The sequence below is a fragment of the Lepisosteus oculatus genome, chromosome 17 (genome assembly GCF_040954835.1).
Source record: "Lepisosteus oculatus isolate fLepOcu1 chromosome 17, fLepOcu1.hap2, whole genome shotgun sequence".
Classification (NCBI taxonomy): Eukaryota; Metazoa; Chordata; class Actinopteri; order Semionotiformes; family Lepisosteidae; genus Lepisosteus; species Lepisosteus oculatus.
Window position 1 is genome coordinate 17,833,997 of NC_090712.1, and position 20,485 is coordinate 17,854,481.

The 20,485-nt window shown below is 46.9% G+C and overlaps 3 protein-coding genes across 17 annotated transcripts in view; 2 read left to right on the plus strand and 1 right to left on the minus strand.

Moving 5' to 3' along the window:
• ninl (ninein-like) overlaps positions 1 to 10,053 on the plus strand; it is a 28,610-nt gene extending 18,557 nt beyond the window's left edge. For 10 of the 13 annotated variants that reach the window (XM_069180034.1, XM_069180038.1, XM_069180033.1 and 7 more), the window contains 11 exons: positions 598 to 1,815; positions 2,507 to 2,611; positions 3,143 to 3,212; positions 3,747 to 4,019; positions 5,476 to 5,589; positions 5,895 to 6,041; positions 6,614 to 6,763; positions 6,877 to 6,990; positions 7,342 to 7,554; positions 8,081 to 8,194; positions 8,831 to 10,053. In XM_069180034.1, the coding sequence (XP_069036135.1) occupies positions 598 to 1,815; positions 2,507 to 2,611; positions 3,143 to 3,212; positions 3,747 to 4,019; positions 5,476 to 5,589; positions 5,895 to 6,041; positions 6,614 to 6,763; positions 6,877 to 6,990; positions 7,342 to 7,554; positions 8,081 to 8,194; positions 8,831 to 9,022 (2,710 nt within the window). In that variant the 3' untranslated portion in view covers positions 9,023 to 10,053. The remainder of the gene's footprint in view (positions 1 to 597; positions 1,816 to 2,506; positions 2,612 to 3,142; positions 3,213 to 3,746; positions 4,020 to 5,475; positions 5,590 to 5,894; positions 6,042 to 6,613; positions 6,764 to 6,876; positions 6,991 to 7,341; positions 7,555 to 8,080; positions 8,195 to 8,830) is intronic. The other 3 variants (XR_011182328.1, XM_069180044.1, XM_069180045.1) reach the window with 3 other exon arrangements.
• Positions 10,054 to 10,119: 66 nt separating this feature from the next.
• gins1 (GINS complex subunit 1 (Psf1 homolog)) lies at positions 10,120 to 15,253 on the minus strand. Of its 2 annotated transcripts, XM_006638679.3 has the most exons (8): positions 15,179 to 15,253; positions 14,372 to 14,890; positions 13,732 to 13,796; positions 13,240 to 13,338; positions 13,036 to 13,126; positions 12,522 to 12,638; positions 11,474 to 11,548; positions 10,120 to 10,760 (listed from the first exon to the last, which is right to left on the minus strand). In XM_006638679.3, exons 2-8 carry the CDS (start codon positions 14,444 to 14,446, stop codon positions 10,692 to 10,694), a joined length of 591 nt encoding a protein of 196 aa, XP_006638742.1. In that variant the 5' UTR covers positions 14,447 to 14,890; positions 15,179 to 15,253; the 3' UTR covers positions 10,120 to 10,691. The 2 variants fall into 2 exon arrangements, with proteins under 2 accessions (XP_006638742.1, XP_015218266.1); XM_015362780.2 differs by lacking the exons at positions 14,372 to 14,890; positions 15,179 to 15,253 and adding an exon at positions 13,892 to 14,364.
• A 168-nt stretch (positions 15,254 to 15,421) lies between these two features.
• The window catches only part of abhd12 (abhydrolase domain containing 12, lysophospholipase), a 28,124-nt gene continuing 23,060 nt past the window's right edge, over positions 15,422 to 20,485 (plus strand). The window contains exons 1-2 of one of the 2 annotated variants that reach the window (XM_015362776.2): positions 15,422 to 15,507; positions 16,119 to 16,263. In XM_015362776.2, the coding sequence (XP_015218262.2) occupies positions 16,121 to 16,263 (143 nt within the window). In that variant the 5' untranslated portion in view covers positions 15,422 to 15,507; positions 16,119 to 16,120. Of the gene's footprint in view, positions 15,533 to 16,118; positions 16,264 to 20,485 lie in introns of both variants that reach the window. The other variant, XM_015362777.2, reaches the window with a different exon arrangement.

Here is a 20,485-nt window from a genome sequence, read left to right on the forward strand (position 1 = left end):
GGAAACTCATGCGAAGGCGGGGAGAACTTGCAGACTCCACACGGACAGATTCAGAATTGAACCCAGGGCCGCAGGACTGCTAACCAGTGTCCCACCCACATGTACACACTATCATGACAGCATACTCTTGTCCGGACACTCTGAAATGCATCACATACTGTAACACAAAATGCTAAATAATCCCCCCCGCAGCTGCTGAGAGGATCCTCTTTAAAGAAGTGTCACATTTAATTCCTGTTTGTTGGGCTGTAGGAATGAACTTCGCTAAATATCGGTCTTCTGTGACGCATTACTGTAGTCATGTCAACCTAAAAATATTTGGTGCCTAATATAAGCATCCAGCTATATCTGACGAAGCTGAAATATAACATAAAATAGAATAGAATAGAACATCAATTGAAAAATCTCAGTATTTTGATTTATATTTTTCGTTTTTCGTATGAGAAATGAGAAAAGGAGCTCTGTAGGGTACGTTCGGGGGAAAAAAAGGATGGTTTCTTGTTCCACCTATTTCAGCACCGAGTGTTGCATGCAGCCTAGTTTCATATTTCCCTTTTAATAATCGTCAACATGTAAGACGTGAGTGTTTGTCTGTAGGGAAGAAGCAGCGGAGGAAATAGAGCAAAGGTTGTCCGAAAGGGAATCCCAGCATGCTGAAAGCCTGAGGACACTGGTGCACCAGCTGTGCCACGAAAAGAGTCAACGTCAAAGCCTCAAGGAGCACTATGACCGGGAGAGGATTCGGTGGGAATCCGGGGAGCAGCAGCCACTTTTGGAAAGTGGGAACGACAAACGGATCACTGAAATCCAACAACTCACTGTGGAACTCCAGGAAGAGGAACTGGAAGTGGAGGCAAAGGGAGAAGGCGGGCTTCTCCGCATGCACGTGGAGCAAATGGATGATTGGAATTTCTTACAGGCCGGACCTGAATCTCAACTGAAGGGAAAGAAGATGTTTCAAGAGAACTACAGTGATCAGTCCTCAGTGTGTCACCAGCAGGAAACACAGTTAAAGTCCCAGGAAGATGAGTTACTTCTTCTGCAAAGAAAGTTGCAAAATGCTCAGGATCTCTTGAAAAACACAGAAGAAGAACTTCTGCCAACAGACAAACTAACGTTTGTAGAGGAGGACAAAGGGGGACTTGTGGAGAAGCTGGAAAATCAAAGTGTTGTTGATGAGCAGTTGAACGCCCAGTATAAAGATCAAGATAAGGATTTAGAGGATCTGAAGAAGAGCAAACAAAACCTTCAGAACCATTTGGAGCAGGAAGACAAGGGAATTCTTGAGGTTGTGACAGGTGTGGACTCAGAGATGGAAGAGAACAGGTGTCTCCTACCAGTCTACATAAAGCTGGCTAGTCTTTCAAATCAGCTAGTGAGAGATGGAGAATTGTCACTGCCAACAGGAGAAACTAAAGGCTTGTTGTTTCAGTTACAGCAGAAGGACAGCCTGATCAATGAACTGCAGGTCCTACTGGACTCCGAGATCAGAGCAAAAGACCATTTAATGTCCAAAATCAGAAAGATGGAGGACTTGCTAAAAATCGGTGACAAACTCCCGAGAGACCCCGCAGACAGAAACCAGCCGTTGTGCGCTGGGCTGGTGCCCAGAGGAGATGAGCTGTCTGAGCTGAGGAGGCAAAGGGAGGCCTTGGTCATAAAGTTGCAGCAGACGGAATTGGAGGCACAGGAGCAGCTACGTCAGGCAAAGCAAGATTTCGAGATGGAGAAGAACAAACTGAAGGAACAGCTCTTTCACATGGAAAAACTGGTAACTGACTTGGAGGCAGTAATGGGTGAAGACGGTACACACAGGTTTGTGACCTTTGATAGCTGAAGGATGACTAATCTACAGCGCTGAAATGCACCCTTGGATCATATTAATAACTAACAGAGACTGCATCCTGTATGTGATTTTCCTTTTCTTCTTAGGTAACTTTTATACCACTAACGGATAAAATGAAAAGCAAATGACTGAATCATTAACTTCTAATTTGCTGTCAAGCATAGACATGTACCAATGAGCATTTTGGAAATCTGTATTAACTTTTTATTGCACTGTACTAACAGACTTTTATTTTTTCTTACAAAAAAAGCATGCTAAAAAGATTGTTTGTTAATAGCTAGATTTCTGTTTTACGTCAAAAGCTGGAAAACTGCGAACCTTGTAACAACTTAAAAGCTGAAGAGGGTGCACACTTTCTACAGTCACAAAGTTGTATAATTAATAGACCACTTGAGCGTTTTTATCCCTTTTGTTACAAACTGATAAAAGCCTGAAAAACGTTTTCCACTGTAGAACCTTAAAGTCTGTTGCAGGTTCAAAGCACGATGCATGATATCGAGGCCTTATCATTAGAGAATTATCAAATTCTTGTAATGAAAAACACTTTTAGTGTTGAAAAGAAATGTGAAAGCCACACAACACATCCTGCCGTAGTCTTCCTTGGCATTTGGCACTAGAAACTTGTGGTTCCTCACATATTCCCTCATGTTTATTCTGCAGGGCGGAACTGGACAGGCTGACCAGTGAAAACTCGACGCTGAAAGACAGGCTGTCTGCACTGCAGCAGGACTCCCAGAAGCTAGAGGTGGATGTCAACAGAAAACGGTATGTTTCAGACACGCTGTTTCGGTTTGTGTTCGCTGAATTTCAAACCCAGGAGGTCTAGATGATGGCACCAGTTAGCACCTTAACACCTCGAGTCACTTTACAGCCCCGGAGACTCGTTTTAAAGAAGATTGTACTAATAGATGAACTGTCAAATGAGATTTTGGTGATCATGTAAAAAGTGTTGGTAGGACTCCAGTGTTACCACAGAAATAACAAAAAAATAAAATGCTGCTCATGATGACCTCATCCGGTTCACATCTAACTTCAAGAACCTTCCCTGTGCTTTTTCAGTTTTACCCTCTTTGATGAAATAAAAAGTACAAACTGGAAAAAAAAAAACTTGCTGCACTGAAGCAAGATCTCTTATTATATTTATTGCAGAAGGGTGTTTGCGTAATAAACCAACATCTTGTGAGAGATTTGAGTCTTGTGAGATCTTTAATACTGCCAGAAACATTTAATCCCTTCAAGCAGTTTCCGTCTTTGTTTGCAGGTTTAAAAGGTTTTTACAACTTCTTTACTTTGTAGAAAGCAGCTGGAGCAGATGACGAGTGAGAAGGAGACGATTCAGGCTAAATCAGAGCTAATATCCCAAGAGGCAAGTGAATTCCAAAGTAGACTGTTATATAGAGAGCATTAGAGACTACACTTTAATGGCATTTCAGGAGGGATGACAAGACCTTCTAGGAACATGTGTTTAGGAATTACTGAGGAATCAGCCATAAGAAGCTTTGGTATAAAATGCTTAACAGTCTGGGGGTAGGATGAGGAGGTCAAGACCCCCGTGCTGACCAAGGGGTAGCTGCAGAGGGGGACCTGAGGTGAAGAAGGGATGCACAAAGAGGAATGTGAGGAAGAGAGAAGACATCTGACAGGACGCGTTTGGGATTGGAGAATCTGCATTGTCCATTAGAGTTGGTAAAACTCTCAGAAAATAATACTGCGGTTTGCCCATTTGCAGTCTAAGTTTTCTTTTGTTTCCCCATCGTTAAAGTAGAATTTGGAGAAAGTCTGTTAATTTGATCTTGAAGTATAATATCCTGCAAGCCAGCATAGTTCTGTGACATTTAGTTTTTGTTTGAAGTAACCAGTAAATAAGGACGTGCTTATGTGTGTGTGTGTGCCGGGGCAGAACACCAGGTGCAGGGAGGAGGTGATGGACCTGAGCAACAGGAACCTGCAGCTGAGCAGCGAGAACGCCGAGCTGACCTCCCAGATCAGGGCAGAGCAGAGCGCCATCCAGCTTCTCAGCGAGAGGCTGGCTGAGGCCTCCCGGCAGACAGGGGAGGAGGCCGCGGTCGCCGGGCAACTGCGGGAGGCCGTGGCCAGGCTGGAGGGCGAGCAGGCCGGCTGGCAGAGACAGCGCGAGCTGATGGAGCAGGAGCTCCGCGCCGCCAGGGAGAAGGTAGGCCCAGAATTGCGCTGCTGGCCAGGGCGAGAGGGGCGCCGCGGAGCAGGGCGAGAGCAGGGCGAGAGCAGGGCGAGGGGGGCGCCGCGGAGCAGGGCGAGAGCAGGGCGAGAGCAGGGCGAGAGCAGGGCGAGAGCAGGGCGAGGGGGGCGCCGCGGAGCAGGGCGAGAGCAGGGCGAGAGCAGGGCGAGAGCAGGGCGAGGGGGGCGCCGCGGAGCAGGGCGAGAGCAGGGCGAGAGCAGGGCGAGAGCAGGGCGAGGGGGGCGCCGCGGAGCAGGGCGAGAGCAGGGCGAGAGCAGGGCGAGGGGGGCGCCGGGGAGCAGGGCGAGAGCAGGGCGAGGGGGGCGCCGCGGGGCAGGGCGAGAGCAGGGCGAGGGGGGCGCCGCGGAGCAGGGCGAGGGGGGCGCCGCAGAGCAGGGCGGCGGTCATTAACAGTCATTATTGTCTGTACAGTAGTCCCTTGTCATACAGGCCTAATTCATTCCTCTAAAACAGTCGTAGGGTGAAAACTCGTAGAACAGAAACTAAATTCCACTTACTTCCTGTGTTATAGTCCGCGATCGGCTCTTTCTGACCCCTTTCTCAGTAAAGCAGACGACTCTGGTAAATCAAGCTGGTGGTTTCTTTATTGCAATGAAGAAAGGAGGACAGACAGGGTTTACAGGTTAACCTTCCTAAGGGCGGCCACAGACATTTATTCTTGAAAATGAGCGAAATGTCCATTCACAAAAAAACATTTAAGGTTTGGTCATTAACAGTTTGTTACCTTATAAGGTGTAGACAACGTCAGAAAGTTAGGCAGTTTGGTCATCCTTGGGCAATTTACCAAGACCCTAATCAGACCCCTGTTCCCTTTCTTGTTGCCAAATCAAGAGTAGGATACAGGAGTTACACCTCCAGTCGAGAGGCCCTGGAGAAATGGTAAAAGAGGCTTGAGGGGTTAATTGTTAACTCATGACAGGCACAGGTTCCTTCAGTTCCATCCAACTCAAAAATGTTCCCTCAAACACCCAATATTCACCTTCATACAAAACTGAAAAATGTAAAGCTTTTATAATAAAAAAGTTAATATAACTATTTTATATATTGGTCCTTACCATCGTCCATGAATGCAGGACTCATTTTGATTGCTGGACAGGTTTCCATTGGAAACCGTGAGCAGATCCTACTACCAGCAGTTATCCCTTTCTTAGAAGAGATGTTTGAGACAAGCCTGAAGATAGTACATCAGGACAGAACCTTTAATTATCTGCTTCGAGCTGAATTACTAATAAAGTTTTTACATCTTCTAAATCTCTGTCAGCTCAAACCCCAAGAGAAGCACCTGAGTGAAACAACTCCATGTTCTCGAGATTGGCACATTTTTTTATTTAGAGTCGTGACTCTATACCTGTTTTGAATTAGCTGTGAAAGCACATTTGAAGTACTGATTGGGCGTTGAAATATGCCTTAGCTGTCGCGCCTGAGGGACCTGGAGTCAGAGCTGTCCAGCCTGGCTCTGAAACACCAGTGGCTGGAGCAGGACCGGCAGAGGCTGCTGGAGGAGGCGGAGGAGAGAAACCGCAAGGTAAGGCACTGGCCGCAGCACAGTTACACGGCATGGTGTGGGGTCTGTTTAAATAAGAGTTACATACCCACTACACAGTGAAATTAAAATAATGATTTGAACGTATACAAAACTCAACTAACAGTCCTAAGCAAACTTGCAGTTCAGGTCTGACATCAGGCGCTCATTAGAGTGAAACGGTCAGTCGTGTATTATAATCATGATGCAACTCTTGAGATGCGGAGATCTTTCTAAATACAGCGGCTGGCTGAGGTTTCAGACCTCGGAGCGACTCTGACCTCGCACTGTGTGGCCTTGCTCCACAGATGGAGAAGTTGCAGGCCTCCCTACAAGCCCTGGACTCCCAGACAGAGCAGCTGCACTCCGAGCTCCGGGCAGCAGGCCGAGACAAAACCCGTCTCGCCCAGGACGCCGCAGCCAGTCAGGAGATGCTGCAGGAGGCCAAGGACAAGGTAGTGACACAGTTACTCCATCTTGAAGAGCACCAGGTAGCTGGGAGGCAGCACCCATACCTGTTCCAAAGAAGCACCGTACACTTGCACACCATAGCAGTTCTAGGCCACGACTGAAATGTTTTTTTCTGTTTCACATAGAAAATGTATCGGCATCAGGGTGGCACAGTGGTTGGCATAGCTGCCTGGGTTCAGTTCCTGGGCTCTGGGCTGTGGAGTTTGCATGTTCTCTCCATGTTTGCATGGGTTTCTTCCAGATGCTGCAGTTTCCTTTCACAGCCCAAAGACATACTGGTTGGTTAACTAGCTTCTGGTGAAATTAGCCCTGGTATGAGTGTGTTTTTGTAATGTGAACCCTGCCTTGCGTCCATTGCTTACCAAGATAGGCCCTGACTCCACCATAACCCTGTGTTGGATTAAGCTCTTCGAGGATGGACAGACATATAGAATTTTGTTTTTCTAGGGTTACAAACTGGGTGCTTTTATCTTCAGCACCCGGTAGCTTTTCCTTAGTAATGACACTCTCCAAGGCGGCATGTGCATCTGCATAATCCCCCTGGCTCTCCGAGCAGGTCCAGGAGCTGGAGGCCAGTGTCCAGAGGCTGTGTCACGAGAAGGAGCAGCTTGAGATCTCCCATCGGCAGCGCGAGCAACAGGAGGTCCTGTCCCTCAGGAGAGAGCACCAGGCCCTCAGATCACAGCACGAGGAGCTCCTGCAGAAGGTAAGCCAGGCACCGCAGGAAATGCATGCTGCGTGCTAGGCGGCCGCCCCTGACGGCGTGTGGATGTGGAGTCCGGTTTTCAGGATGCACAAGTTAGGTTGTGCCTGTTCCAGGTGGAGCTGCTGCAGGCTCGTGAGGCAGAGCTGACCCAGGTGACGCAGGAGTGCCAGGCATTGAAGAGCAAGCAGGCGGAGCTGGAGGCAGAGCTGCAGGAATCTCAGGATCAGGTACTGCCTGGGGAACCGAGAAGTGTCGTCTTGAAACTTTAGGGTGCAGCCTACGATTTTTTTTGCCCTAGTCTCAAATATCTTCTGCAGCTGCAGATAGACTTGGTCTACATTTGTGCTTTGCTAAAAAGTATTTAAGTAGAGTTTACCTAGTTGCACGACTGTTAAATGTGTAAAACTGCATAAGTAAAAGGTTCGCAGGAAGTCTCCAACTGTTGTTGCTTCTTAGGAGCTACGCTATTTTGGGCTTTCTTAGACCTCAGAAGCAGAGCTAGCTCCTGGCAGGAGGGCCGTGCTCTTGAGGGGGGCGGGTCTGCGGGGAGTCAAGGCGTGTGTGTCTGTGTGGCGCAGCTCCTGCAGGCTGGTGCGGCCCTGGTCCTGGCCCGCTCGCAGCACGCGCGGGAGGCGCAGCAGCTGAGGGAGCGGGCGGGCGCGGCGCTGTCCAGGGAGCAGGAGGCCGAGCTCCGGGCCCGGCTGGCGGAGGAGCACTGGCGCGGGCAGCAGCTGCAGGAGCAGCTTCGGGCCCAGGTGGAGCAGGCCAGCACGCAGATGGGCCTGCAGCAGGTACGGCACCGGGCGGCACCGTGCCTCAGTAGGAACCCGGCTTGGGAGCTTCCTGTTGTGGGCTGTCAGGGCAGCGGTCCTCCAGCTCTTCGGGTACACGTCAGTGACGTGGGGGAGGAGGGGAGCTTCTGAGTGGCTTTCCCACAGCAAGCGGCTTCACAGCGACTGCTGCTCCTAATCCAGACCGTACAGCTCGACTGCTTGTGCCACAACGTCCGCCGTGCGGCCTGAAACCGCCCGTGGGGGGCTGGGTAAAGATGAGTGCACGGAGGGGTCACCATCTGAGAGGGCTGCTCGTGCAAGCCCCGTGCTGCTTGCAGACTGCAGCGACAGTGAAAGGGAGAAGAATGTGTGTCACGGTTTGCACCTGGTCCCTTCCAGGCTGGGGTAGCAGGTCAGGTTGGAGACAATTCCTGATTCCAGTGGCATAGAAGTTGTCTCAGATCCTAGAAAGCAGTCATGTTCTTTTTGAAAGATTTGGAAAGAGTGGGGTGATGGGTGTATGAAATCTCTCCGTCCTGCGCAGGAGCATTATGAGACAGTGCTGAAACGAACGGAGGAGAGGATGAAGGAGGTGGAGCTCAAACTGAAGACTCTCCGGGAGCTGCTGCAGGAGAAGGTGGAGCAGCTGAAGGAGCAGGTGAGGCCCAGCTCGGGAGAAGAGCAGGGCCGCGGTACTCTGGTATACCTGATGGCAGGCAAAGTCTGGCTTTGGCTTAAACCTTTGGGGTCAGGAAACTGTCATGGTATCTGACAGGAAGTAACACTTCACAACCGCCCTTTTGCCAGAATGTTTTGTGTTGTGGTTGTCATTTAGAAAGATGCCTTATAGGACTTTACAATACAAAAGGAGTTCTGTTTTCTAACTAATGTGCTGTAGCTACGGGTGAGATAGGACTTGAATAACAATTGTGCTATAACTTTGAAAAGAAAAGGTTATTCTGTCAATTGTATTCAGGAAGGCTATCAAGTGAATAAGCCCAAATGGTAGAACTATCCCTTCTGATTTTCTGATGAAGCATTAAGGAAGCTGGCTGGTTTAAGAACTGTTGAATAACACTGGTTTGCTTTTTTTTAAAGTCATTGCAGAGCATTAGACAGTATGCAGTCCTAGCCTTACCCTTGCGATGTACAGTATAATATTAAATATTATATTAATATTAAATATTTAATAAATATTATTTAAATAATCCACTGCAGCAGGCCTTGGGTACCGCGCTCAGCGCAGCACGCATGAGGAAAAGAGATTAATCAAGGTTTCTCCTGGCTCTCCCAGCTGGCCAAGAACGCCAAGTCGGATGTTTTGCTGAAGGACCTCTATGTGGAAAACTCCCAACTGATGAAGGCGCTGCAGGTGACCGAACAGCGGCAGAAGACCGTGGAGAAGACGAACTTTGTGCTCGAGGAGAAGATCGCCGCCCTCAACAGGCTGCTGCGGAAGATCGCGCCGGCGACGCTCATGGCTTAGCGTCCCGAATGGTCACCCAGGCTGGATGCCGGTGCCGCTCGCCCTGGGAGCGGGGATAAGGATTCCCAGTCCTCCAGGGCCAAAACTCCTGCAGGCTTCGCTCAGTCTACTGATGAAGACCCACACGAGGTGACCTGGACTTCTCCGTCAAACATGTGGGTCCTTACATCCTCAAGGTCAAAGGTGGAGTGAAGACAGAGGACCCTCAGGGCCCAAGAGAATGGAGTTTCCCACCTCTCCAATAGGGAATTCAGGAACAGAACATTCCGATTATTTTTCCCAAAGCCATTGATGATTACTGCGACCCTCTTTGCTTTGTTATTGGACACAGGTTTTGGTTTCCTAGCAGGGATTGATGCAGTCTATGTTATCATAGACTGCTTGAGCACACTCTGCAGGTACATTATATTCCTTATTCGATTTTTGGGGGTATGTTTCAGGGTATTTTCTGGGCAGAGTCAATTGTTTTTCTGTCTGAAGACAGGTGTTGCAAGAGAGCGAAGTCATCACGCGAGCCCGCTGCCGCAGCAGAGCTCAGCTGGCCCTGGACCGCCCCGTACGGCTGCTCCGGGTCTCGGCCTGGACTGGCTCCACCTCGTACCGCACAGCGTTCTTATTTTCTCAAAAACAACTGGGAGACTGTGTGATGTTACTTCCCTATCAAAATAAAACTAATGTAAAGATGTAAAATTACATTAAGTATTATGGTTAGACAACATGAGACAGGCACTTGTGAAGTATCTAAATCAACTGAAGAGATCATGTATAATTCAAGCAGAATTGAAGGGGAATATTTTTCTCCTTTTCAATGAAGTGTTACAAAAGTCTTAAGCGGCTCATAATGTGCAGGAACATGTACAGTTTTTTTTATACAAGTGTGTATAAATCATTTAGGTTTTTCTGAAAATATTTTTGAACATATGCACACACCTTTCTAAACTCAATGCACTGCTGTTAAGACCTTGTTGTATGTAAGTTATTCATGTTTTAAGTATTAAAATATTTTGAAGTAAAAGAGGAAGTTTAATTCAGACCCTCTGGACCTCAGTGGCGCGTTTTACAGACTAGTAGCTTCAGGATAAAAAGACTATGGATGCTTTGTATTTAATCAATTTTATTTGGTTTTCTCCAGTGATCTCTAGGATTTGTCAGAGGTTTTAAAATCAGTCCATGAGAAGAATATTTCAATGTTAAACAAAAACATGCAAAAAAACTATTAAGACAATGTTACATGTAAAATAAGTGCAGTCCCTACCTTTATCAAGCTATTTGTCCCTATCCTTCATGAGGAAGAGATGCAGTTCCCAAAGAGCTAAATAATTTGACCCTGGTGTGGAGGAGCTGTGGGTTTTGAAAGGGTACAGAGTGGCACTAGTTTTCTAAACTTGCGTTTAACAAATACGGTCACTCCCATCCTGCTGTTCCAACAACACATACAGTACAAGACCACAGTGTAAATGTTCAGCTCATCAGAATGCCATGGAAGGAAAGTACAGGTTGTTTTTCCTTGACCCTGGAAAACACCATTACTGTTGGGTCCCAGGGATGCTTCCTCAAGCACAAGTGTCCATGTTTGAAGCAGGGACAACCCCCCCACATCGGTGTCGGCAATGTAGGATTTTAGACCTATTAAAAGCCACTGCGGTCGGTCCCTGTTGGTCCCTGTCGGTCACGACAGCACGTGCTCCAGCACCCCCTGTCGGATCAGGTGCTCACACTTCCATCGTGGAAGAAAGTGCTGAAAAAGACCAGACTGTTACCAGCTACGGCTTTCTAATGAGGTTTCCCCAAAGCTGTACTGCAGAAGAGAAACTGGTTGCAGAATACTTCCTAAGCTTCTTTTCATGCAATGACATTAATACATTTGTTAGAAGATGATAAATCGCATATCCTTTTATTACAAACTAACAGTTCATTTTTCTTAATAATATCATGTGTTTTATATGCTAAATACACAACCCTGTAACCAAGGGATTTATTGGATGAAAGGATAAAGCATTTAAAATACTTTTTGGAACTGTTCCAAGATAGTTGCCTTTTATTCTTGTTAGAAGTGATCAAACACTTAAACCTTGCTGCCACGCAGCGCTGGGGCCCTGGGCTCAGTTCCAGACCAGGGGTGCTGTCTCTGTGGAGCTGGGGTGCTCCAATTTCCTCCCACAGCCCAGAGATGTGCTGGTGGGTTAATTGGCCTCGGTGTGAGAGTGCATGTCTGTGTGTGCCCTGTGATGGACTGGCACTCTGTCCAGGCTGGAGCCTGCCCTGTGCCCATCACTTGCTAGGATAGGCTGTGGCAACCTTGAATTGGACAAATTCCTTTACAAAATGGACTCAGTACATACTGTTTCCAAACTTTATATAATACTGCAGAATATTGAGAATTGTAATAAATACACCTATGTTCAGGAATTCAATCTAACACGCCCTCTCGTCTCCCCAGTGGACTCATACCTGGCTGTTTTTCTTCAAGAGGATGATGGTTCCATCATCGATTTCAAATTCCCCATGGTCTTTAACACATCGGACCTTTGGAGAAAAGTCACAAGCCTTATTGGAAAACATCTCGTATGTTTTGCAGGGGTTCTTACCTGCGAACACATTTACTGTTGATGAGCAGGAGAATTCTGAAGTAGTTATCTGTTCCAATCGTGTTCCTGCGTCACGCCCTCCACGTTTGTACTTGATATCTCGGGGACTCCACTCAAAGCTATGACCCTTCGTCACCTTAAGAGGAACAAGGGCTGCGTCCACTGTCCACTGTCCTCTGACCCACCCATGGTGCCCCAGAGCAGTGACTCTCACCTACTACTCTGTCTCATGCAGTTTTGGTCCCTACTCTTGACCAGTTAGGCTAAGGGATCTGTAGTTCTCCGAGTACTTTTTTCAGCTCTAACGAAGCTGAACAGGGGCAGTAATTACCATCAACGCTGAACCAGTCTTTGAGTTTCACTGTCCAATAGCTGGACTGTAGGAAGTCAGACAGCTGTGGAGCAGTCCCTTTGTTTCTAGTGGGAGTGTTGGCTTCATTTCCTTCAGTGTATTACAGGTTGTGTGGACAGAAGCAGCAACCACTTCAAATGATCAAGCAGAGAAAAGAATTCTGTTCACCATATTTCCTTTGGATACAAAAAACACACTTTTACTTTGGTATTTCTGAAGCCAGAAACACAGGGATCAGTCTACCTGCAGCCATACATGTACAGTATATTGAATGTCAATATTGCGCCACTGAGGCCAGGGCTTTGCATTACTGTGGGAAGCACCTCCCCCTGGTGGTTTAATAGGAGTTTACAATGGTTGCATGTTGATACATTTCTCACCTCATATACTGTAGGTCCAGTTCCTGCAAAGTGACTACAGCTCTCAAAGCTTTAATAGAGTTTTCATTCATTTGAGGGTAAGGAGGCAGAAAAGTTACAATAATTGTATGTATAAAAATGCCCACCAGGCTTCAATTTCAATAGGGCCTTTTCTCCCAGTACAGCTGTCTGATTCTTACCTCAATATACAGACTCTTGGGGGGCTTCATGTCCTGTGTGATATCCAGGCCCTCCTCTCCTCCCAGAGACCTCATGTAGGTAGCCAGGGACTTCTTGTACTGGTTAAACCACTCCAGCTAAGTGGGGAGAAAGGTTTAGGAGAAGCTGTCAGCAGCATTTTCCCAGCTGACAGCAAGCTGCCCCATCAGGGCTCACAAGCAAACTGCACTAAGGGCACTTCACATCCAATAGAGGTCCTAGGAGACAGCGTCTGACCCTGGCCAGGCAAAACTCCACAGAGTCCATTCATCCACTTTCTAACGGCTTTGTCCAGTTCAGGGTCACAATAAATAACGGGTACGATTTAGGATACACCCCGGAAGGGACACCAGTCCATCGCAGGGCACACACAGACACGCACACACTCACACCCGCTTCTCCTTCTACACAATCGGGCAGGCACAGGTCTTAAAACCCGAAACAGGTTTGCGATCACAGCCGGGACGGGGAGGACGTCGCTGCCCCCGCACTCACCTCCTCAGCGCTCATGTGGAACCTTACGGATGTGGGCAGGACGCTGCCGTACTCCCACCTCAGAGCTCGCACGCGGAGCAGGCGATCGTAGCTGAGTGGAGAGGTGGAACAAAGCCAGGTCCGTCACTGACAGCACGCGTGAGCAAGACTAAGAGCCAGCAGTGCTGGTGTGAGGAAGGGCGGACGCGCAGCCCGGCTGCTTACAGATAGGCAGCGATGCACCTCTGGTTCCGGAGCAGGCAGCAGTGGCGGAACTTGATGGTGGGGATCAGTTCACTCGCTCCCTCCGACTTCGCCTCGTTCCTGGAACAGAGCATTTTAGACACAAAAACGACTGTCTAGAAGACTATGAAGTCTATCAACCAGACCCTTCCCCACCCATCTCGCATTACGGTACTCCAGTCCTGCAGGATCTGAGGATTTCTGGTGGTCTTTTTGTCCGAGCCCTTAAATGAACCGAATAAACTGCTGCCCGCCTTTCCTTGTTTTCCATATATATGCTGTGGATTTTCTAAGGACCAATAAACCAAACTGGACAGCAGCCCTTGAATACCGAGGCTAGGCTTGTCTTTATTTTACTTATGCATACAAAACATCATTTCTGCAACAGAACAGAAATACTGGGCTCCCTGCCACCTCTTTTACACAAAGAAATAAAAACCACGAAGCAAAGCCTGTAACGCAGCTGTAACTCACACGTCACTCTGGTTCTGCTCATAGAGAGCCTTCATCTCTTCCAGGACCTGTCTAATCCCATCTTCCTGCAACGACAGAAAATGTGCAGAAAATCAGCCTGTTATGCTATACATGAATATGCTGCTACGTGAAGTTAATACAGTTAACACTGTTAACGTACATTCGTGACAAAAATGTTCAACGAGTGGACTGAAATTGTTGTATCGAGGTCCGTCAGGTGTAACAATAATTTTGCAGAAGATATTGCTCATTTCAAGACTCTCCTTCCGTGTCAACAAAGAAGATTGTTTGACATGCAGCTCACATAAAAATCAGAAAAAAAACAATTGTTAGAGCCTTTCGATGTCCCCAGGAATAGTGAAAATGACTATAATAGACTCAAATACACGAGATTATAATAACGTTTGTCTGAAATTCTTGCAGAGAGACAAAGAACACAAGATGGTCTGCCGCCGACGTGAGGTAAACTGGCTCATTTAGTTTTTAATCGCTGCTTGAACCAAGTAACTCATCCAGTCGATTACTAAAGGACGCGAGGGAGTCACCTTCAGCAACACGGCTGAATATCTTGTTCCAGACTCGACATATCAGACATGAAACAACGGCAGACGAGGCGTGAGAACATGGGACCTAAACTTACATTAAACGCCGGTAACTGGCCATCGCCGATGCGATCCAGCTCTCTGACGAGCTCGATCGCCTTTTCACCAAACATGTGGCGGAAGAAAACGCGTTCGGTTTTATGAATCGGTTCAGAGAAACGGCGACCTTTCGATGCCGACTCCCGCTTTCTTCACCAAGGGATGTGACTTTTCGAGTGTGATCCACAAGCCTACAGCACTGCACTTTTCCGCCGTGCGATTTTCGCGGGCACGGTTGTTATTGCCACGCAGGCCGCAGAACTACGGGTCCCAGCCGGGGACAAACCGTCTTGCTTGGTGGGGGAAATTGCTGGACAATATGTATACCAGCTGTGGCCTTTGAGGAAGGTCTCTGAAATGACGTTGTTTCTCTTGATTTTGCTTGTTGCTTGTCTTTATAGTACAGATTAATCGGAGCAATCTGAAGACGCTGGTGCAGTCATCTCTTCCGGGCAGCGGAGGGTTAATCGTAAAAAGGGTTGTTGCTGCCGGATTGAATGGCTCGCTTCCGCGAGTTCCTGGAGTTGGGAGAAAGACATTACAATCAAATGTTTGAAAAAAAAAACAGTTTTATGAATAGGACCCCACTCCTGATTGTTCTGATGCTCGTATGCAACCCAAACCCAAACGCGTGCGGTGAGGCTACGTGCCGTTACTGGAAATAATAGCAGTTTTTTTTCTCCTTGCGGGAGATTTGTTGAAACAGCTAAAGGATATTCTGAAACAGAAAGCATCGAAAGTTTCTACTCCTTTCTAGCTAAACTAATCACGGGGATTCCGTGCCGTGTGTCTTTGGTGAAGACTACCGTGTGAAAGAGAGGGATTGTGGCTTCATGTATTCATTTCATATGCCTTGAGCATGTCCCTCACGGACACATGGCTTTCTGTGAGCGGAAGGGGCGTGTGAGTGTGTCTTTTGTGTTGCTGGAAATAAAGGATTAAGTCGACCAGGAACCTGCAGAACTAGTGTATCTGGTTTACCCGTCATCACATCCCCCGCCGACCCAAATCACAGTCGCCATCACTGCTGGGTGAACTGACCGCTTCCCCGGTGCTGCTTCTCTGAAGACACCAAAAAACAACCACCTGGAGACACGGGAGAGGAGCTCAACCGGCCAGGAGCAGACTTTCAAACGTAAAGAAATCTGAATTTCCACAATGTAATAACGAAGTCGAAACCGTTAAACGATATTTTACTAGGTTCCTTCAAACGACTATGTAGGGGGGCGGGGGTAGGTTTTAAATAAAGACGGGTTCCGTTGCGTTTCCTCACACCAGCGGTTCAATTGCGCCTGAGATGCAATCCGTGGAAACAGCCCCAAGATAAGTCATGTTTAGCGCTACGATGTTGTCGGCAGGGCTGTGCCCCGGCTCGGCTGTCAGGCAGGTTTGTTGTGCCCCGCACAAAGATGGCGGACAGGGCTGCGCCGATTGGCTGGCGGGGAGGCCAGGTGAAAGGTTGTGCAGATCAGCTGGTCGCTGCGGTCCTCCTGCTCGGCTGCTGACAGTACAGTCCGACAAACTGCTAAAACATCAGCTGGGCTGGTGGGGGGGAGAAGGCAGCAGCGTCGTGTCCGGCTTCTCTTCCAGCCTCGGGGTTGACCTCTGTAGGACCCGGGACCAGGGCTTAGACGTCGCAGCAAATTCAACTCGTTTTCCTTCCTCCAGAGATCCCGAGCAAATCCGCGCCGTGGAGAACTGCTGCTTCTTTTTTTGTGAAGATTAATCTGGTCCTGCGAATTTCAGGGATGCGAAAGAGGAACAACTCGCCCGCCGTGGATCATGACAGCTCTGTCACCACCAGCACGGTGCTGGACAGCGGCGCGCATCTGAGGTGCTGCCGGAGACCGGCGGAGCCCGACCCGGACAAAGCAATGGTGCGGAGACTGAGGTGAGGCGGTCCGGACTCGGGGCTGTTCGAGGGGTTAGCTGAGCCCAGGAGTTTGTTTGTTTGTTTGTTTGTTTTTAAACAAAACACACCGGTCAAATTGTTAGTGCTGTTAATAACGAATGAACAGCGCAATGCAGTCGTCCCCTCTTGGGGTGTAAAACACGTCTCGGAAGAGGGGTAACACGTACTGCAATTCAGGAGTACGTTGTCCAATGTGAAAAGTGCGACAAGCGGGAGCTGTCACTCAAAAGTCCCTTTCCAACCAGGCACCGCCGTCGTGGAAGTGTGAAATTTTGCCCACAACCAAATGAGGCGCATCACCGCGAAGCCTTTTACTGTTATACTGCAGCAGGTAAAAAAAAAAGTGTACACTGAAACGTCTGTGTACTGTATTACAGTTAACAGCAGTAACACGGCTGTTTATATCTGTGATAGTCTTTTTCCGGATACAGCGGTTCTCGGTACATTTAGATAACCGATAGAATCCCCTAGGACCAGGTGACAAACGTTTTGCATCTCGGTTCAGCGAAAGAGCATCATCTGTATGATATTATGTAAATACAGAGGTTCATGTCTTTTTGAGTACAATTGTTAAGCGGAGAGGTCTTTATTCTACGTTTTAAACTTATCATTATTAGTAGTGGTAGTATTAAGTCTTAGAACAAATAACACACCTGACCATCAATACAGCTGTGATACAAGATATCAGCCGAGGGCAGGTGTATCACCCTGCGTTTTTTGTAACTGAGTTTAATCTAACACTGGTTAAAGAACAGGCTGGAAAAAGCAAAGGCTTCTTTGCTTGATGTGTTACCTAATCTAAAGGAGACCACAGAGGAAGGTCATTGTGCTCTGAGCTTACAATAAAATACATCCATATTCTGCTGACTCATCATCTCTTTTCTGCAAAGTCTGTCCTTTCCCTTTAAAAGAGACTTCCATTATTTGGACGTAATGGGGACAGAGAAATGATTTCATATTCTTTTGCTGAGCTGGAGCTGCATTCCAGGAGAGAAACGTGTTGTCGTAGGTTAATCATGACAAAATTCTCAGAGCACCTGAATTCTTCATGGCTCTGCTGCACCTTGAAAGATAACTGAAAAACAGTCAGCGTTGTGGATGAAAACACCAGGATCTCGTGAGGGACTTGCTGGATTTGCACCTTGTCAGACAAGCTTGCAGTAATCACAGAGTGAAGTCATTTGAATGCAGATTCATTGTAATTGCTGTATTGGGAAAAACCAGCAAAGCAGGAATAGTAAACGGAACCGGCGTATTTCTAACACAAGGTGGAGAAATGCTCCTTCGGTCTCTAGTGTGAATCCTGGGAATGTTAGGAAAAAGTACTGTTGGAGAGGTGATGAACATTTATGTTCTCACCTTCAAAGGAAAAATCTGAAAGCATTTGGCCCAAATTGCAGTAAAAAAATGTGAACACCCTTTAGAAACCACACCAAGGTCATACTGGTACTGACATGTAAACTATCTTTGTGCTAACCAATTTTAATTGAACTTCAAGGTTTCCAAAACAGAACAAAATGAGGAGAAAACAGTATATGTTTTACAGTATATGTTAAATTGTGTAAATGGTTACAAGTTTTTCTCTGGAATGAGAGGCAAAAGCGTGTTGACTTTTGCATGAAAATACTCATATCACATCATCATTGCATTGGCAATACCTGTGTATCAAGGTATTTTGCAAGAAAATAGGGGAGAATGTACAAAGTTAGCCGTTATTTAGAACATATTTTGTTTAATGAGATGCAAATTCAGTCAAGACAGATAAGACAGTAAAATAACTAGAAATCTCAGATGGGTTTTGGAAGTGCAGAAAGCCTGACAATGAGGTGGTTTTATAATTTTCAGTCCTTTTTCTCCCCTCTTGTAAATCTCCCTCAGGGCTGTTGTCTGTCTCGTTTCTCTATAGTAGTACTTGAGCTCCTGAGCAAGATCCGCTTACCACACGTATGGCTGTTATCTCAGGTGTTTAAAAGGATGATGGACACAAGGTGTTGTTTTTACGGATGACATCAGAGGGCATCCTGTAGCCAGACAGTTCAAAGAACTTTGGATGGTGTCTTTGCATGTCAGCTGTTATACTGTATGTTGTGTTTTATCTGCAAAAAGCACTGGTTTTCAACATTTTTCAAGGTTAACATCTAACTTGAAATATTTGAGCAGAAATCGAATGCTTGTAATTTTCCTAGATTGAAATCTATCCAAATAAAATTTCATGGAAAGTTTAGTGTTTGACATGCAGAAATGTGGATGTGATAAGCTAACCTGCTGATTATCATACAACTTGCTTCACCGAGGAGCGAATAAAATACTGTTTTGTCTTCTTTAATTGTATATGGCTAAAATCCTAATTTATGCTGGAAGGGTCTGAGCATCCATAAAATTAATGTGAGCAATATCCAGAAAATAAATTAAATATAAATTAAATTGAGCAAAGTTTGTGGCAGAGCTCAAAATAAAAGCGTCAAGCCTAGTGTGCAGTATAATATGGGGCTTTGATACACTGCATGCTGATGTCATCCACTGATGTTTTGGCACCTTATATGTTTATTCGCCTAAGGGGGGTCTGGGGCAGTGAGGTGGTCAGTGCTGCTGCCTCGCATCAGCACCCTGCCCCTTGAGGCTGCTGTATGTGAGGCATTTGCATGTTTTCCCTTCTTCCTGTGCTCATATGGTTTGATAATTGGTTTTGTTCCTTAGTCCCCATTAGCCAGCTCCACAGTCACGCATTGGCTAATTCTTCATAATCCGCCTGTCCATCCACTTTCTAACTGCTGCTTCCAATTCAAGGTCGCTTGAGAGCAATCCCAGCAAGCAACAGGCGCTAGGCTGGGTACAGCCTGGACATGATGCCAGTCCATCACAGGGCAGACACATAGACACACACACCAAGGCTGATTTTCCCAGACGTCAATTAACCTACCAGTATGTATTGCCAGTATGCACTCTGGGAGGAAACCAGAGCACTATGAGTGAACTGCAAACATGGAGAGAACATACAAACTCCACACAGATAACCCCACAGGTCTGGAACAGAACCCAGGGCCCAGCTCTGCAGTGCCAGCCACTGCGCCACTGAGCTGCCCTCGCTTAATAATAACAACACCAGTCCACCTATGAAATGGGGAAATAGCACAAGGGATGTTTGAACGTTTTCAAAATCTGACAAAACAAGAAAAGGTGGCGTCCATTAGTGTCTGAGCTGTTGCATGTCGTTGGTTGCGCAGAGTTGTCAGAAGTGTCAGGAGGTCAAGTTCAGATAGATGGCCTACACATGGTGAATGAGACTGGCTTACCCCACTGAATACTTTCAAAAATGCATTTTAAACCGTATGAGACTGTACGTTTCAACACATAACCACCTCTTATCGGTGTTTTATTGTGAGTGTGAAAGAGGACTACTGTATTTCTTACAAGATTCACTAAACCATATACAATTAACATTAAAAGTCTTGAATTTTGTGTTATGTTTAAGACAGGAACTGATGATCATCAGTATGGTGTGTGCTCAAGCTACACTGTTTAAAACCAGAATCATGCCAGATTGTAAAGAAAGCACTGCAGTTGTCCTCTCCAATTTTTCAGAACTGAAACTGCTGAGGGAATTGTAATTTTTGTGCTGTGGGAGTGCTGGTACATGTGACCCCCCCCACCCCCGTCTGTTGGAATTTGGAAGTGAAGCAACAGCTCACAGAATGAAGTGAAATGTGACTTTAAAGCCCTCGTTTTACCTTGCTGTCTGCCAGGAGCACTGAGCTGTAACCTGGCTTCAGGTGTGTTCAGGAGCAGGTCCTCCTGTCACGTGCAGCACCAGTCAGGCAGAAACAACAGGAAAGAAGTGGCGTTCTTGTCCCTATTTGGACAGTTGTACTGTGAAATGTCAAGACTGTGTGAACGGTGACTTGGAGAAACATGATGCACAGGGACATGTCACCTACCTCTACACGGTCTCGCTTCCAGAAACAAAAAATATTGCAGGAAATGTCATGGTAAATACTACAGCATGGAAGGAAGAACTGGTCCAGCCGGATTTTCAAGAGAGTGACAATATGGGAATGTTAATTTATTTGTTGGAAAGGTGGGATAATGGGAGACGGGGGATAACACAGGTTAACAAGCTCTGAATCATCAAGGCGGTGGAATAGACGAAATGCCTGTGCTGTGTAGGCATACGGTAGGTGAATGCACGACAGGCACATTACAA

Coding starts and splice junctions, on each gene's coding strand:
- gins1 (XM_006638679.3), bottom strand. CDS start 14,446: ATGTTTGGTGAAAAGGCGATCGAGCTCGTCAGAGAGCTGGATCGCATC. Junction 13,127..13,239: donor AGGTGCATCGCTGCCTATCT/GTAAGCAGCCGG, acceptor CTCTCCACTCAG/CTACGATCGCCTGCTCCGCG. Junction 10,761..11,473: donor TCTTGAAGAAAAACAGCCAG/GTATGAGTCCAC, acceptor GGTCTTTTTCAG/CACTTTCTTCCACGATGGAA.